Raw genomic sequence first — 17,984 nt, 5'->3', positions numbered from 1 at the left:
TGTCAGGGCACCCCGCGGTACGGCTGGTAGGGCAGCAGCTTCCGCCGCTGGTCTATGGCGTAGATCCAAGCCGGCTTGACGAAATTCAGGTTGCCGTTCTCCATCAATGCCTAAAAACGATTTCATCCGGAGAAAAACGGCAAAGTCGGGATTCGACAAAAACTCTTCTTAGTTGAGAAAGGCACAAAAGCCAATTTTCACAAGAGCAAAACTAAAACTTGCGTCGAATGACCCAACCTAGTCAAAGTTAGTTGCGTGGAAATTCCCCAACTGAAATTCTCTCTCTCTCTCTCTCTCCATCTACCTATGGAGATGTTGCGCCCTCTGTTACCCAGCGCGCACATTCACCCGCGCAGCTTCCCACAATCGGCGAGTGAACTCACGTCCTCGAAAGAGTCGTGCCATCCTTCGCCGGTCACCACAAAGTGCACCGCCTCCGACATGTAGTCCTCCAGGACGCTGCGAGGGAGGAAGCGAAGACGCAAGAGGTTCAAAGTGTTGACGCAAGGCCTGTGGAATTCAGTAAGGTCCGGTTTTGCGCGTGCGCGGCCAGTCAATCTATCAGTGAAGGTTGATGGGAGGTGAACTCAAGAGTGCGCAAAGACGTTTGGGATTCTGTTGGAGCTCGGAAGCTCAGCCTTGTTTGTAATCCTGACCGGAAAACAGAATTGAACTTTCGCCTTTGCGCGCGCCGACCAAATCCAACGGGCTAGAAAAGGATGAGTTACCCGTTAAAGGCGGTGATGTAGCGCGTCAGTTGTCTCCTCTCGTTGTTGGGGAACTTGCCGTAGAGGAAAAAGTGCTTCCCGTCCAGGTAGTCTGCAAGACACAAACGTCAATCGGCGGGAACGAAAAGCCGAGATCGGAGGGCCGTGCGCAAGGGACGCCGAGACTAACCGGGCAGGTCCGGGATGGGCCGATCCTGCTCCTGCTCGGCGTCCGTGTTCTCGTCCGTGGAGCCAGCGTAGGGATCCTCTTCCCGCGTGAGCGCTTTGCTATTCTTCTGCCTGTTCTCGCTCTCCACCCTGACACGGCCAACGAAAGAGCGCCGAGCATTTAGCTCGTCTTCCGCGACCGTTGACTGAACCGCAGACGGGGCGAGGCGCACCACATTGTGGAGCGACCGGACGCCAGCCGACACGAAGGCGAGCTGGCCAAACGCGCGATGGGCCAGTCATTGACGAGGTGCGCAAAGAATCCGCACATCCATTCGCCCGAGCGACCGCTTCCGTGCCTCGCCAGGTGCTGCTCTTTTGGTTCGCCACAAGCCAGCGTTAAGGATCCAAAGTAGGGATATTTTATTTATTTTTTTATTTTTTTTCTTCAGGCAAGGGCTGGAGCTTCAAAATAGGCAGAGTTAGGCTCTTAGATTCGGATTTCAAGCCACGTTTAGTATGGGAGAGGAGAAGCCGGCGATCAACATTGCAACCCAGTGCGTGGGCAGCGATTTGAAAACACGCGGCTCGCTGTTTGTCGGGTCTCCCAAGGTCAAGTCATTTTTCACACGGCAACACAAGCAAACTCTCCAACCGCCTACAAAGGTGCCGCGGGGCTCTTTTCCTCACAAGGGAGACGGTCCGGGCACCTCTTGCAGCATTCTGGCTGCGGTCGCAGCACAAGGTCACGTCGGGCGCGCGCAAAAAACATACAATTGCAGAATTGTGGTCTGCATTTTCTTTTTGATATTGTGTTTTGGGGACTGCAAGAGCCACTTTTCTCATAGTGTGGCTGGTGCCGCGACTTCGACTCAGGTACGACTTCGACACAGGACGCGTTTGGAAATGCACTCCGAGGCCCCAAACAGCACACTGAAATTTCGGCGATGGGAGAGGCAGAGCGTCCTGCCCTCCGGTGAATTCCTGAACGCAGCCGAGATGCTCGCAACCGATCAGCAGCTCGTACTTGAACCGTTCCCTTGTACCGCACGAGTGTCCGGCACTCCTTTTCGGGGGCCCGCCCAATGACCAAACGGTCAGAATAAAGCAGTGAGCGCTCAGAGCAGATTGCGCAGCTTTGGCGGTTTCGGGAAAAGCCGTTGAAATCTCTTGCGGCGGGTTTACCTCTGCAGTTCGTCCTCCGTGTCATCGGCAGAGTCCTCGTCGACGCCTGGGAACACAGATGCTCATTTGTCAATCCATCCTCACACACACACACGGGACGGGGGTGACGTGCACCGTGGACGTTTAGGCAAGGACAGCCAGCTTGATTTGCAGAGCGCATTTTATGCACAATGCAACATTTCAACGGATTGAAATACAAACGGCAGTGCAGAAATGGAGGACGGCGTACTTAAAATGACCCAAAAAAGCCACAACATTTCTTCCTTTCTACACCAGAGGAGCCAGGTTGATTTTAAACGCAGCCAAGCGTTTCGTGTCGGAGAATTAATGGCGTGTTGTTAGGTTGCGGTTCAGGCGGAGGAGGGGGGAAAAAAAAAGACAAAAAGGGACAGGGCAAAAACGGCAGCTAGCAGGCACCGCAGAGAGCTCATTAAAACGCCGTAGCTCTCGTAGGCGGCTTTTTTCTTGCACTTCCTCGGCCACTTCACGCGTGGCCCCGGCATTAACATAGTAATGAGAATCATGCCCAAGTCCCGTCACAGCCATCGGGCCCCCGCCGCCACACTCAAACGGCATCGATGTTTTTTGCGTTGGTTCCGACGAGTTCGGAAAGGTGACGACAACACGCGCTCAACGACCCTTTCGTTTGTAGCCGTTCCAGCATTTCGCCGAAATGAAATCATTTTGCCGGAGAGCCATCGGTTCACGAGTTCTTCGTTAAAAACCTCAAGAAAGTACAATCGAACTCCGTCTCGCTCCCGCTGCATTTTTGAGAACACACGCCGGCGCGCGCGCTCGCGTCACCAACGTGTCCCACTCAAACGTTCGATGGCCACCAACCCGGTTCGTCGTCCACGTCGGTGGAGCCGGCGTACTCGTCCACCTTCGTCGTCTCCGACTGCCGTTTGGCTGGCGCCGGTCTCGGCGGCTTCTGCGGCGACTGTCAAAGCGGGAAGAGTCCGGATGAAGATCGGGAGCCCGCCGAGGCCCACCCCCCACTTGGCTCGATTCGGGTCGGCTGCCACGGGTGCCCGCTTGCAAAAGGTACCTTGGTGCCGGCTTCCTCCTCACTCTGCTCGTCTACCTCCATGTCGCTTTCTGAGCTTGACTCTGCACCATCCATCAAATAACTGACACACACACACACACACACACACACACACACACACACACACACACACACACATCATTCTAATTATTATTACTATGGTTTTTATACATAAGATTATCAAGGGATATTTTCTTTCTCCAAAAGACGTGACCATTTTTTGGGCAGTTTTTTTTTTTCCTCGGGTGAGGCCGAAACAGATTCACAGCATTTCTATTCATTTCAACGGGGAATGATGATTTAAGGTTCAAGTGGTTTGAATTAAGTGGTCACATAGTTCATGAAACTCATATCGAAAGGTTATTTTATCGGACTAACAGAAAGAATCCATTCAAAAGAAACAAAAGCTCAAGTCGTTATTGTTTGCTCATCAAGGCCAAAGGTGGAAGGCGTCTCAGCGCATCTGGCGACTGGAATCTCTTTGGACACATCACATCACCGTGTGCGTGCGACAGCATAATTACCGCGCGGACTCTTCGAGTAGCAGTCACTCGTACGGTGACGTCAGCGCGGATGCTCAAGTGTTGGTACGGGCCCTCGACGCCATCAAAGTAAGTGCTGGCTTTAATTAAGCATAGCAGATGCGGCCGGTAAATAAAGGCAAGGAAAGCTCATCAAAGGACAGGTGGTAAGGGGGCCGAGGAGAATGGCTTAGGTGGAGGCTGGGGTGCACGTCACGGCGGCGCGTCTCTGTGAGAGATGTCGGCAATATACAAGTTGCATCACCCCAGCTTTGTTTGGCGCCAAACGTCCGGTCGATCGCCTTCCGGCACACGGTGGAGGCTGTGCGTGAGATTCCTTTCAAGTTGAGGTCCATCATTTTTTGGGGTGCGTGTTATTCACGGAATATTACGAGATGGAGCATGACTGACTATAATCTTATGAACCTTACTTTTCCAAGTTTGTCAAACACAGCGGAGACAGACACACCCACGCCCTTTCTTGTTCACCCCTTGCTCACCTCTTGTAGGAAAGTTTCTGTTTCCTTTTATGGCAGTCAATCACCCATTCCTTGCGCACGATCATGCCACCCGCCGACTTCACCTGGCTGTACTTGGGGGTGTTTGCGAAGGCACAGCTGGACATTAATGAGTGGAAAGACACACAGACAGACAGAGAGACACGCACACAGACACACACGCACACGCACACGCACACACACACACACACACACACACACACACACACACACACACACACACACACACACACAAAGGCACAGCATGATTTGCAAGCTCAATGTTCTGCTCTGTTGCCGCTGGCTGACAAACCTTCTTCACATCTCATTTAAAATCAAGCCAGACGACACGACGCTTCAAGAGTGCCGGAGCCATATTGTACGTCAACGCCATGAATAGTGAAATAAGAGAGAGCATTACTGCGGGAAGAACCCCTTGATTATTAGTATTTGAATATTTCATTTTCAAATCAAACTATTGAAATAATTCATGATCATAAAGCATTTCTTTTTCAGCCCAAAATAAGTATTATTGTTACAAAAAAACCAAAACCTACTGCGCACACTGAAATCATTGCAAACATACTTGAAGCGAAGCGCTCCAATAACAATATGCCGATGATTACGTCCACGCATCTGTTGATGAAAACTTGCACAGGAGAATGATGGACTCAGAGCTTACGTGGTGGGGCCACGGATTCTTTTGAAGCAGCCTTCAAGCGCTCTGTGGGCCATGTCCACCTGCACTGCAATAGCGTGCCAGTCTCTGCCGTAAACAACATTTCTTGATCGATCTGCACTAAATTCTTTTGGTTTTTGCAACTTGAGGAGTTGAGAGTTCTTAGGTGCTACCATCTTGAATATCCTTCTCGTCTACTGCTGCTATGTGGATGGCCGTCGCCTGGCGTCTTTTTAATGTGGCCAGCCTGCAGTTGGTTGATGGCCGTCTCACAAGGGAGCCAGCGATTGCCATAAAATTAGCCGAAGGCGGCGGCCACGCAATTCTGAACGCAGGAAAAACCCTTTTTTGAAACACGTCAGAATAGAGAATCGAATGCAGCCAGCAAGTGTCGCGTCAGCGCACCCAGCGATGTGTGCACGGATGCAGCCCAACATCCCGCAGGTGACTCACATGAGGTGTGTTGAGTCGGGCGTCCAGTCCGGCCGGTACTTGGCTCCCATGTCCAGCGCCTTCTCCCTCAGCTCCCCCCTGAAGGGGTTCTGGAAGCCGCTGAGGACGAACACCACTCCCTCCATGATGCGCTTGAAGGGTACTTGTTCGGGAGTCTTCACGCCTTTGGCTGGCTGCTCTTTTGCTTTGGGCCAACTCTCACGCTTCTTTTCGGCAGATGTCTTCGCCGGCGAGGCTGCACAGATCAATGGAGAGGTTGGAGAGCGGGGGTGGGGGGGGGGTGGTGTCAAGAAATTGTGAGGTGACGGTGTGAGCCGGCACCTCTGGAGGCACCGGGGCTCGGCGTGCCGGTCTTGACTTTGGGAGTTGAGGGTTTGAATTCCGGCGAGCTCCCCGGGCTGCTTTTCTTGGCGGGAGGAGGCCCGGATGCCGACTGACGCTCTTTGCTGAACTCAAACTTTTTCTTTGCAGCTGCCTAAATGGGTGGATGGAGACATATCTAAACATCATCGATGGAGGGATGCGTGGGTGGATGCAATAAGGAGAGCGATATAGAGTCACGTGTTTTAGTCACAACGCTCCGCACTCATCAACGCTTTGACGACACATGTGGGTCAGCGACAGGCTACTGTGCTCAAGCCCGCCTCTTCCATCCACGTACTGTGTACTGTAGTCGGACATTAGTCGGATCGGGTCTCTGAAGAGCCGGCATGCCCATCAAGTGTGAAATCAAACAACCAAGTAAATGGTCTGAGGACTGCCTCTTTTTGAAAATGAAAAAGACTGAGCGAGCTGCTCTGAAGTTGGATCAATGGTGACCTGACAAGTCACGTTTTAACCATCCATCCATCCATCCATCCATTTTCTGATCCGCTTCTCCTCATGAGGGTCGCCGGAGACCATCTTCGGGGAGTAGGCGGGGGACACCCTGAACCGGTTGCCAGCCAATCGCAGAGTTTTAACCAATTTTAGACAAAGTAAATCAATGCTACAAGATGCTCTGTGAGCAGATCTAAAAGCGAAGCGGACCACCTTTGTGCTCACTCCTGGTGCCAAGAATGCTGTCGTCGTTGAATCTTGGGCCGTTTGGATAAACGGATATCCTGTTTATCAAGACATCTGGGAAATGTTTCAAATGTTGGAAAAAAGAATGACTCCTTTCAATGAAATGGACCCATCCTAAATCGGGTGGGAAAGAAAAGATCTTCAAAAAATGATAACACAGAAAAGTGCACTGAAAGCACTGTCAGAGGCTGAAATAGAAAGCGTATCCGAAAAGCCTTTTTCAGAGAGCAAGTCTAGACAAAAAACGCCTCTGCCGCTATTCTGAAAAGACGGCGTGCCAATTATCCACACGAGACGCCTGAATGAACAGCCAAACAAGGCCATTAAGTCTTAAGCAGTCTGCAATCGTACGGCGCCGCGGCTACCATCAAGGATGACAAAGTGCCTTTCCCCCCCGCACATATGCAGTCGGGTGGCATGAAAGCAAAGTCCAGCATCGGCAGCGACTGCGGGCTCAAGAAGCTTGCTCAAGAGAAGAGTCCGGGCGTCAAACCAGCAACCTTCCCAAATATTGCTGAGCCTCATCAATATTGAAAGCTGCGCACCAACAAAACCAGTCAGTCAGTTTGCGTTGTCGCAACTGCTGATCAAAAATCGACCTGCTTCTTCACCGTAGGAAATGCTGAAAGTGATGGAGAAAATCATGGCGAAATGGCTTGACTCGCTCTCTGGCGGGGTGCCCACCCAGCGAGTGCGAGTTTTCTTAGCTTCCTATTACGGAAAATGACCTGCGTTGCTGCACTGAGTATTGTTGGCCTCACAAAGGATGCGTCGGCATCACCAAAAACAATCCCCCCCCCCCCACACACACACACACTCCCACTGCTTATCACACACACACACACTGTATTAGCATTTAACTTTACTGACTGTAAAATTGCCGAGGTTTTTTTTTTGCCTATTTCCTGGGAGGGGTTATGAGGCAAACATTTCTCCTTGACTTACATTGCAAGGTGTTAATGTGTATAAAACAAACAGACAAATACTTATTTTGAGAGCGCTAATGTCAGCTGATTAAAGGGGCTGGCTGAAGGAATTGGCTGCCCCTTAGGTGATCACTTGGCGCAAACTATGTAGCGCCTATCACTGGGGTGAATAACATATTTCAACACAAAAAAAAAAAAAAGAATCTAATTTTGTGCCCTTTAAGCTTTCTTCTGAAAAGTGAACATGAACAAAAGCAGTCAAACATGTTTGTGAAGTCAAGACTTTCCTATTATTGAGCTCCCGGACTCAAACGGTTGCCCGGCAACTGCGAATCGAAAATCGACATGTCGCCATTGCCTTCGAAAAGGCTTTGCAAAACGAGAGATTTGCTAAAGTTGGATTGTGTTATGTAGGCTCTAATGGTCGCTGGGTGTCCTCAGACGGAGGATGAAGATTAGTACCTGTGGCGAGGTGGAGGATGATGGAGGAGTAGATGCTGGGGCGGCGGGCCCGGCAGCTTGCAAGGCAGCGGCAGCGTAGCTCAATTTGTTACTCTGTGGGGACGCTACAGGAGTGGGGGAGGAAAAAAAGCACGGGATGAGGACAAAATAAATGCATACACACCTTGTTGTTGATGTCAGGATGATGTGACATGTTGGATGTGATGTCATTGTTTCCTTCCGCCCTGCCAGTATTGGCTTCCTTTCAACCATCTTGAATATCCTTCTCGTCTACTGCTAGAGGATCAGCGGCTCGGATGATGGACGGACGGATAAAAGCTGGTATGCTTGATTTTAAGCTCAACGCGTTGTACAGGGCGAGCCGATGAATGTATTTGCCTTTGGGGGAAGGACTGGACTTGGCGCTGAAGAAGAGACTGCCGGGCTGGATGCTGGAGCCTGAGGCAGGAGCGTCGTCCTTCACCCGGAACTGACCCAGCTTGGTCAATTTCACCCAAAAAACCCCCCCCCCCCCCCCCACACACACACACACTCCCACTGCTTATCACACACACACACACTGTATTAGCATTTAACTTTACTGACTGTAAAATTGCCGAGGTTTTTTTTTTGCCTATTTCCTGGGAGGGGTTATGAGGCAAACATTTCTCCTTGACTTACATTGCAAGGTGTTAATGTGTATAAAACAAACAGACAAATACTTATTTTGAGAGCGCTAATGTCAGCTGATTAAAGGGGCTGGCTGAAGGAATTGGCTGCCCCTTAGGTGATCACTTGGCGCAAACTATGTAGCGCCTATCACTGGGGTGAATAACATATTTCAACACAAAAAAAAAAAAAAAGAATCTAATTTTGTGCCCTTTAAGCTTTCTTCTGAAAAGTGAACATGAACAAAAGCAGTCAAACATGTTTGTGAAGTCAAGACTTTCCTATTATTGAGCTCCCGGACTCAAACGGTTGCCCGGCAACTGCGAATCGAAAATCGACATGTCGCCATTGCCTTCGAAAAGGCTTTGCAAAACGAGAGATTTGCTAAAGTTGGATTGTGTTATGTAGGCTCTAATGGTCGCTGGGTGTCCTCAGACGGAGGATGAAGATTAGTACCTGTGGCGAGGTGGAGGATGATGGAGGAGTAGATGCTGGGGCGGCGGGCCCGGCAGCTTGCAAGGCAGCGGCAGCGTAGCTCAATTTGTTACTCTGTGGGGACGCTACAGGAGTGGGGGAGGAAAAAAAGCACGGGATGAGGACAAAATAAATGCATACACACCTTGTTGTTGATGTCAGGATGATGTGACATGTTGGATGTGATGTCATTGTTTCCTTCCGCCCTGCCAGTATTGGCTTCCTTTCAACCATCTTGAATATCCTTCTCGTCTACTGCTAGAGGATCAGCGGCTCGGATGATGGACGGACGGATAAAAGCTGGTATGCTTGATTTTAAGCTCAACGCGTTGTACAGGGCGAGCCGATGAATGTATTTGCCTTTGGGGGAAGGACTGGACTTGGCGCTGAAGAAGAGACTGCCGGGCTGGATGCTGGAGCCTGAGGCAGGAGCGTCGTCCTTCACCCGGAACTGACCCAGCTTGGTCAATTTCTGCTCATGGAGAGAGAAGGAGCAAACAAAAAACAAACAAACAAACAAAAAAATCAAAATAAAAATTAAGGGCAAAACAAAACGGAGGTTGGAAAAAAAAACAACAGTGCAAGTGGGCTTACTGGGGATGTCACTGGAGGGTCATTCTTGTCCGGAGGCGAGTGGAATTTGACGAAGGCCAGGCCATATGCGATGTTCTAAAAGAGGCAAAGACATGTGTAGATTATATTTGAAATGATAACAATTAGGTTGGACAAGTGTACTGGGCTCATATTTGGTCGCAAATATGCCGATTCTTCAAGAGTTTGTACTAGGGACCGACCAATATGGATTTTTTGAGGCTGATGACGATTCCGTTACTAGGCAGACAAAAATTACAATAACCAATTCATTGGCCGATACATACATCTCTCTCTCTCTCTCTCTCTCTATATATATATTTGTACAGATACGAGTCAATCAGACACGTAGCTGCTGAGTGTTAAGTTCTCATACTCCTCCATGTTTTGTGTTTCTTAGGGCAACTTCAAAATAAAATGGCCCACTACTGGTGTTTCGCATCATAGGTTCATATTAATTTTGGTGCATGATCCATTTTGTGTTCATCGGATGGCCCGGTTCTTGATGTTTATATTTTGAAACACTTCCGCGGGTTATTTTGTGTTTCACAAGCTTGTTGGATTGGTCTGTGAACTTCTATCCTAACGGATCAATATTTTGTCATTGAGTTCCTCAGGGCTACACCTCAGTCCCACCACTATTCTCTCTCGATATAAATAAATAATTGAGGTTATAGTGTGGATGGAGCCAGTTTTCAATTTTCATCTCAGCGACTCTTGTCAACCTCAAGTGATTTCGACAGATTCAGAACCAACTTTCCTAGCTGAAGATGAGCATGAATGCTACCCCAAAAATTTTTTTTAGCACTTCTGGCACATGCTAGTTTGTGTCATGGGCATACGGTTTGATCACTCTCTGCTTATTGATAGCCTTACTTTACTGTAAGGCTGGCTGCAGACAATTTTCACCCGGTCCCACTTCTCCTGCGCCGTGCTCTTCTGCAGCTGTCCGGGTCCGAAGAAGCGCACCCTGTTCATGTTGGTGCCGTTACGACTTTCCGTGGGCGACATGAAGGACGATGTGACCAACAGCACCTGAGAGGCCCAAAACACAGCAGAGTGGGTTTAAAGTTGGCAATGTGTGAAAAGTCAATGAGGGCAAGAGGAGATGCGGTTTGGGTGGTACCTCATAGTCCTGATCTCTGACAGAGGAAGAGTTCCCCACCAGTACCTCCACGAACGCCGAGCCTTCATTTCCAATGTCGACGCTGTGTACTTGTTCCTCCTTCTCGAACTAGAAATGCCAGAATGGAGAAATTAATGACAATCATCTGTGAACCTGCAAAGTCATGACAGTGTTGAGTTGATATTTGACTTTCATTTATTTCCACTTGGTATGGCAAGCATAAAGTTGACATTCGCAGTGAAAATATTTCTGCCACTCAGGCGGTTCATTTATGCAAAGGCGTAATGTCATCTTTAGTAGACGTCTCCATGAAATGAGATCGAAAAGCGCCACCTCATTCCCCCCAAATATTTGCATCTCATTCCCATCATTCGCAGTGTGACAGGGCACGTTTCGTCGCGAAGAGGCGGGACGAAAATGTCACCTGAAGAATGACTGACGTCTGCTTCTCTCCAGCTCGGGCGGCTTTCCACTTTCTGTACGTATCCGAGCTCAGGAGGTTGTCCGCCTTGTGAGTCTGATGTTTGCCACAAGGAGGACGCATGTTTCATGCTTACAAAGCACAACTTCACACCAGGTTAAATGAAAGCTTCTTACAACGCAAGCGAGACATTCTACTTACGTTGTCCTCGGTGCTGCACGACACGACGTGCTGGAGTTTGATTTCGGGCATTGCGGACACTTTGTAATTGAATAAACACTTTTAAGGTGGTTACACACTAACCGTCACTTAATAAACATGTATCCGCAAGAGAAAATAGTATTTTGAACCAGAAATCACGTGACGAATGTCTCCTGCGAGCGAGCTAGCAAACAATGGGGAGTAAACTTTTTCCTTTGCCGATAAACGACCCAAAAGACACGAAATTCAAATCAAATTTTAAACTGCCTTTCACTTACTATACACGCGCTTACTCTAAACGGGATTATATGCAATCAGATTAAAAATCGGACACAGTGGAGAAATCATTTTCCCACCTAAAACCTGTGTCTTATTGTGACGCGAGTTCTGATAACTCCAGCCAATCACAAAGCGCCTTTTCTTCTTTGTGTCATTGAATTACGCGTCGCTATCTTAATTACTGCCTCTAATCGGTCAAACGGCGCATTACAAGTCTATGCGTAGACATTGAATGCAAATATTTGATTTTGAATTCATACCAACTATTAATTCACTTTAGTTGTGTTTGTGGTTAAATCTATTTAATAAGTGTTGTTTTTTTCTTGTTTGGTAGGTAACATATCTGTACATATATTACAGAAGCACAAGAGGCAACAGAGGGGCAAAAAAAGTTTGAAGATCAAAGTAAAACTTTGTATGTGCGATAGATCAAAATGTAGTCTACATACAGATGATTAAGGATCACAACGAGGGTTCAAGGGCTGTTTTCGAGCAGAAAAAAATTGTCTTTGTGATACGCTTTGTCGCAAATGCAATGAAGCTTTTTTTCCCCTTTTTTTTACGGCTTACGTCCAGCTGAGGAACATAAAACATCTTCACAAGAACCCATTTGGGTGCACACGAGCAGCCCAGATCAAATCAAACAAGACAAAGTGGCCATCAAAGCATTGTGTCTGTCATATAAATAAAACAGAGTACAGAGGAATGTCACGGGGTCGTCATCGCTCAGCGAGAGTTTTAGAGGACCTCCACGTAGATGGCTGAATCCGGGTCAGCCGCAGTGGCGCCTTGCACCTCTCTGGCAGTGACATGTGTGCCCACGCCTCCGCGCGGACCTCCTCGCCTCCTCTCGCCGCCCCTTCTCCCCATCGGGCGCACCTAACAATTACAAGATAATCAAAAACATGAAATGAGGAATTGGTTCGACTGATGATGACTCAACTCTACTCAGTATACCTTGATTTATGAATGTTTCAAGTTACAAATAGGCTCACGGAACCAACAAAGTTCAGAATTGGAATTTGCACTGTCTTGTGTTTCATATTTCTAAATTTCTTCTTCTTAATAATTTGTGCAACGCATTTTAATTCAATCGTTATTCAAGCAGTTTGGTGTCCTTTGTGGATCAAAGCATTGTGTCTGTCATATAAATAAAACAGAGTACAGAGGAATGTCACGGGGTCGTCATCGCTCAGCGAGAGTTTTAGAGGACCTCCACGTAGATGGCTGAATCCGGGTCAGCCGCAGTGGCGCCTTGCACCTCTCTGGCAGTGACATGTGTGCCCACGCCTCCGCGCGGACCTCCTCGCCTCCTCTCGCCGCCCCTTCTCCCCATCGGGCGCACCTAACAATTACAAGATAATCAAAAACATGAAATGAGGAATTGGTTCGACTGATGATGACTCAACTCTACTCAGTATACCTTGATTTATGAATGTTTCAAGTTACAAATAGGCTCACGGAACCAACAAAGTTCAGAATTGGAATTTGCACTGTCTTGTGTTTCATATTTCTAAATTTCTTCTTCTTAATAATTTGTGCAACGCATTTTAATTCAATCGTTATTCAAGCAGTTTGGTGTCCTTTGTGGAAAAAAAAACCAATATTCCGCACTGCTAGAGTGTTGCCCACGTACTTGCTTCGTGCGCACAAAGCGCGGCGTGCAGTTCTGGTAGAGCAGCTGGTAGCTTCCATTGGTGTACACATGGCTCACCTCTGAGCAGTTGACGTAGACCGGCGTGTGGGCCTGGTACAGTCCAGATCCTGACGCACATCTGCTGAGCATTTGCCTGACAGATAGACGGACGGACCCGAATTGACAGTCATGCCCCAAACAAGTGAGCGCTCAGCTTCTTGACTTACTTGCCGGACTTCTTTCGATAGTAGCAGCAGAAGCAAGCAAGTACGGCCAAGGAGATGGCAGAGAGGAGCGCAGCGGCAGCGGGAACCCAAAACCACAGCGACAGCCAAGAGTCTGCACAAGAAGGCAGTACAAGGCTTTGATTTAATGGTGATGTTGAAAATGGTCACCTGTTGCTAGGCAGAATACGTGGGGCGCAATCGGTCAAGCCACACAAGCCCACTTATGAAACAGAAAACTTTCCAGTTTCGTTTTTCAACAGGTTTTATTTGAACACAAAGAATATGGTTTGCATTCTTCTCTGCGCAATATGTTGCTATCACATTCATGAGACTTTTTTCCCAATGTCCTGCTAACTGACCTTTACTTGAACTCACCGCCTCCTGCTCGGTGCTGCAACAGCATCGCAGAGTCGTTCCCGAAGGCGTTGAGGGCCAAGCAGGTGACCGTCTGCGGCCCCCCGTCCACGCCACCCCACAGGGTGGCCGTGAGGGCGTCAGTGGAGAGCGAGGCGTTGTAGCCGCGTGGCGGAGCGCTGCCGTTGACGCTCCAGCTGATGGCGGGAGGCGGGTTGGACTGAGTTGAGCAGACGCAGCGCAGCGCCCCATCCTCCTCCACGCAAGTCGATAAGAGGCGTTGGATGACGGGCTTATCTGAAGGAGAGAAGCCCCCCGCCCCCCACCCCCAATTATTTTACATTCATAAAAAACTGCTGAACCAATCCCTGTTCTAGATATTTTGGGGCACTTGCCCGCAATTACATTGCACATTGAGGATGGTTGTCGGCGACTGGGCCCGTCCAACCGGGTTCTCGGCCATGCAGCGGACCGCTGTGTCTCGCGTCACGTTGTACAGGCGGATGGTGTGCGTGCGCTGGCCAAGGTGGACCGTGCGCCCGCGCTGGATGTAGGACCAGCGATACTCGGACACCGGCGGGTCGGCTTTGCACGAGCAGGCCAGCAGGGCGCTGCCCCCCTCCTGCACCGTCACGGTCTGCACTTGCACCATCACATCTTTGGGTGGGACTACGGAGTGGGACATTGATGTATTGGTTATGTAATTAAAAAAAAAAAAAAAAAGAACACCATGCTAGAAGCAATTTCGTACTGAACCACAAACAACTTGTTGCTAAGGAGAATTTTTTGGGGTGCAACTTGCACTGCCTCAACACTAAATGAAAACTCATCATTAAAATACTACACATATTGTCACTGTTCAAATAACATTAGAATATGTAAATAATAGCTACATTTTGAGAGCTTTTTAAACACAAATAACATTTTCTATTGTTTAAAAACAAACAAAAAAAAACCAGAATTTTAAAATACCCGAAAAATGTGTTGAGAAATAATGTGAAAACTAATGTGGGGCACAATTAGTCCTGCCCCAAAGCTTGAAAACTAATCATTATGATAAAATTCTACATTTCGTCACCGTCTTAACAACATGCCTGTCCGTACCGTCAAGTTTTGCTTACATGTCACATGCAGATCCTTGAAGGCGGCCACCATATTGGCTCTCGGGTAGCTGAGCTCACACCGTAGGCTGGCCTTCACCCGGCGCGACACCCTGAAGGTGAGCGAGCTCTGCAGCACCGGCCGCTGGTCTTGGGTGTAGAGGGTCCGCACTCGCTGGTCCCCCAGCGGCTGCACTCCTCGCTCCCATTGCCAACGCAGGCTCGGGGGCCCGGAGGGGCACTGGTAGCTGACGCTGCAGTTGAAGGTGACCAACTGCCCATCCGCGGCCGATGATGCACCGCTGATCACGGGAGCCTCGGGGGTGTCTGCCGGGGAAGACGACACCTATCACCTTCATGCTTTTTGAGTGAATTTGGCAGGTGGGCGGCATCAACGGCCTGCCATAGAAATAGCAAGTAAGACGGAGGACGATTTAATTCAGGCCCAAGGACTTTGATGCCGAAATGGGATTCTTATTCGTGCTGCTAAAACACCGAGAGAGTAAATGTTGTTTGTTGTGGGAATGTTTGCAGTTAATTCAGACCCACCTCACTCATTTGCTGCCTAAACGGGCTGCGTCGCACTCACCCACGACGTTCAAACTGAAAGACTTGGCCCTCCCCCAAGCAGAGTCTCCAGTCCTCTTCAGAGACACCTCGTAGGTCCCGGCGTCCTCTGTGCGGACTTCATCCATCCTCAACGAGCAGTCGCCCTCCGTCACCAAACCCGAGGGCGACATACGCTCCCGGAAGACGTCGCTGACTTCCTCCGTGTCTTCACTGTTGAAGGCCACGCGGGACTGGCGGAACAAAGAGAACCGGCTGTGACCTCGCAGGCGCACGTGCACGTCCACCGCTGCGCGCTTCTTTGATGAGGGCGTGAAGGAGCAGGGGATGAGCACGCACGAGCCCACCACGGCGAGCACTTGGTCGGGCATGGAGGGATCCAGGGAGGCCTGCACCCCCGCAAACAAGGCGCCTGTTTTGGGGGCGCAGGATCGAAAATCAGGACGACATGAATGCTGCACATCCGATTTTACTCGCGCGTGTGTTTGGGTGTGGGTGTGTGGATATGTATTTACACACACCCACACACACACTGGGGAAGTACTCTTTTTATTTTTTCTTCCCTGTAACATGAATGCGGTACAATATCAAACAATATCCTGCAACTGTTGCATATCTTGACAAATCTCCAGGAAATGATGCCATTGTTAACAAATGCCCATTTGTACTTACCGAAGAGCAGAGGCCACATGAGCGCGACGACGGCGTCCGCCTGCATTTGACTCCTCTGTCAACACTGAACAAGAAGAGGAAGCACATTTCGGATGAAGGAGCCCAACATTGTTTCGCAATTCCACTTTGCCTCGTAAGCTCAAATTTCAACTTCAATTTTTTTATCCATCAGATTTTCAATGTTTGTTAAAAATCTGTTAAGCTTAAGGGGGGAGGGGGGGGGGAGTCAAGCCACGCAACTTGGCAACTTGACTCCAGTCAGATTTAAGTAGACTATTTTCTGATTTGGGGCTAACTTACTGACTTGAAAAAAAGGCGTGATTTGATTTGGACTTGAATTGTATGACTTCCAGTGATGGACAATTAGGAAAAGGCCTAAATGCAACTAAGGAGTGATGCCGATGTTAAAATTTGGAACGACTGAAGTCTGATTTTGGGAATTCATCCGAAGGACCTGACTTCTCTCCACTCATTCCGGCACAAGAATGGAGTTGGCCCACTCTACTTCTGAGTGGCTCGACTAAGCTTCATGGGGTAGACCTGAGAAGTGGCGATGCAAAGACTGCTTCGGGGGTGTCTTACAAAACTATGATGATTTTCAAAAACTGTGATTTTTCTCCCTCATTATTGCAATGGCGATATATGATGCAGAGTTTTTTTCCCCACCAAAAAGCAAAAAAAAAATAAAAATAAAAATAAAAAAAATATTCACATTCATTCCAATAAACAATATGTGATTTATTCAACATAAATGTCTGGATTTTAGGCTTGAACTAAAAAAACATGCAAATTAATTAATATGACAAGTTTCAGTTTTTTTTTTTCCAAAATTGCACAATATGTGATTGGGAACGTGCTAGTACGGCTAACTCAAGGACTTGTCTGAAATTTAATGGGGAGAGCGTGATGAAGACACAGGTTTGCGTGTGCGCGCCCGAGAGAATTTCCGAGACGATGCCGATGAGTCACCCTCACGCCATTTCCTCAAATTGGCTCCGTCGACGCTTGGCAGAGAGTTAATTCGGGACAGCACAATGTCAACATTCAAGCATAATTCATGTGTGTATCCATCCATTTTCCGACCCGCTTTATCCTCAGAAGGGGTCGCGTGGTGTGCCGAGCCCATCCCAGCCGTCTTCGGGCAGGAGGCAGCGGACACTCTGAACCGGTTGCCAGGCAATCGCATCATGTGTGCATCATGCAGATATTCATTCTATCTGATCGATGGGTAATTTTATGCCACCTGCTTCAAACATTTTGCCCCTTTTCTACTCCTTAGAAAAAAAAATCACCTCCCATCATCCCATCATGTTGTTTTCTGGAGTGTGAGGAGAACGTTGTCATCATTGGCATGCCATGAGACCGGAACAGGAACAAGGTAGTTGGACCACCTCAGCAAGAAACACTTCTCCATGATAGCTAAATTTAGTGGAAAAACAAACGACAGGATGTTATGAGACCACTGTCATCATCAACCGTTGACCCCGAACAACAAACCCCCTTTTAAATGATCAAGACGCAGTATGTAATCATTGGATCATAAAAAAGGCACCGTCAAAATGGGGTGGATGTCACGTGACCATGTGAGAACAGAAAAAGAATGTCTCCTCACCCTGGGAAACATCCGAGATCGGCCGTGTAGGAGCCGGGAGACCAAATTTTCCCCTTTTGCAAAGAGATACTGAAAAAGTGGGAAAACCCCCCCAAAAACCAAACACTCCATAATTTAATTGTTGTATATTGTTGAAAAGAAAATGTGGAAATTTGGAAAATCAAAAATTTAATGGCTAGTACAGACATCTGAAGAACCTATCAACTAAAATGAGTAAATACGAAATAAAAGATTTCTTGCTGAAAAATAAAAAAATACGAGTCCCCCCCCCAAAAAAAAGTCACTAGCAACTATAAATAATAAATGTGAAAACAAGAAGTCACTTAATATAATCAATTACACTCGTTTTAAAAGAATAGCAGACC

The 17,984-nt window shown here is 48.3% G+C and overlaps 2 protein-coding genes across 6 annotated transcripts in view; both read right to left on the bottom strand.

Moving 5' to 3' along the window:
- The window catches only part of xrcc1 (X-ray repair complementing defective repair in Chinese hamster cells 1), an 18,970-nt gene extending 7,383 nt beyond the window's left edge, over positions 1-11,587 (bottom strand). The window contains exons 1-17 of one of the 2 annotated variants that reach the window (XM_019869074.1): positions 11,173-11,587; positions 10,975-11,067; positions 10,551-10,658; positions 10,301-10,459; positions 9,428-9,502; positions 9,194-9,305; positions 8,816-8,919; positions 5,580-5,733; positions 5,259-5,493; positions 4,130-4,246; positions 3,109-3,190; positions 2,901-3,000; positions 2,061-2,106; positions 898-1,025; positions 729-819; positions 384-459; positions 27-110 (exon numbers count right to left, since the gene is read on the bottom strand). In XM_019869074.1, the coding sequence (XP_019724633.1) occupies positions 27-110; positions 384-459; positions 729-819; positions 898-1,025; positions 2,061-2,106; positions 2,901-3,000; positions 3,109-3,190; positions 4,130-4,246; positions 5,259-5,493; positions 5,580-5,733; positions 8,816-8,919; positions 9,194-9,305; positions 9,428-9,502; positions 10,301-10,459; positions 10,551-10,658; positions 10,975-11,067; positions 11,173-11,223 (1,815 nt within the window). In that variant the 5' untranslated portion in view covers positions 11,224-11,587. Of the gene's footprint in view, positions 1-26; positions 111-383; positions 460-728; positions 820-897; positions 1,026-2,060; positions 2,107-2,900; positions 3,001-3,108; positions 3,191-4,129; positions 4,247-5,258; positions 5,494-5,579; positions 5,734-8,815; positions 8,920-9,193; positions 9,309-9,427; positions 9,503-10,300; positions 10,460-10,550; positions 10,659-10,974; positions 11,068-11,172 lie in introns of both variants that reach the window. The other variant, XM_019869075.1, reaches the window with a different exon arrangement.
- Positions 11,588-12,582: 995 nt separating this feature from the next.
- The window catches only part of LOC109515357 (sialoadhesin), a 7,023-nt gene continuing 1,621 nt past the window's right edge, over positions 12,583-17,984 (bottom strand). Inside the window, exons 1-9 of one of the 4 annotated variants that reach the window (XM_019869076.1) lie at positions 17,620-17,846; positions 16,008-16,071; positions 15,358-15,568; positions 14,790-15,095; positions 14,074-14,337; positions 13,690-13,965; positions 13,315-13,426; positions 13,088-13,241; positions 12,583-12,796 (exon numbers count right to left, since the gene is read on the bottom strand). In XM_019869076.1, the coding sequence (XP_019724635.1) occupies positions 12,656-12,796; positions 13,088-13,241; positions 13,315-13,426; positions 13,690-13,965; positions 14,074-14,337; positions 14,790-15,095; positions 15,358-15,568; positions 16,008-16,071; positions 17,620-17,807 (1,716 nt within the window). In that variant the 5' untranslated portion in view covers positions 17,808-17,846 and the 3' untranslated portion in view covers positions 12,583-12,655. Of the gene's footprint in view, positions 12,797-13,087; positions 13,242-13,314; positions 13,427-13,689; positions 13,966-14,073; positions 14,338-14,789; positions 15,096-15,357; positions 15,748-16,007; positions 16,072-17,619; positions 17,847-17,984 lie in introns of those variants that run through there. The other 3 variants (XM_019869077.1, XM_019869079.1, XM_019869078.1) reach the window with 3 other exon arrangements.

This window comes from Hippocampus comes, unplaced genomic scaffold, assembly GCF_001891065.2.
Source record: "Hippocampus comes isolate QL1 unplaced genomic scaffold, H_comes_QL1_v1.1 scaffold67, whole genome shotgun sequence".
Taxonomy (NCBI): Eukaryota; Metazoa; Chordata; class Actinopteri; order Syngnathiformes; family Syngnathidae; genus Hippocampus; species Hippocampus comes.
This window is presented reverse-complemented; position numbering and strand designations above follow the sequence as displayed.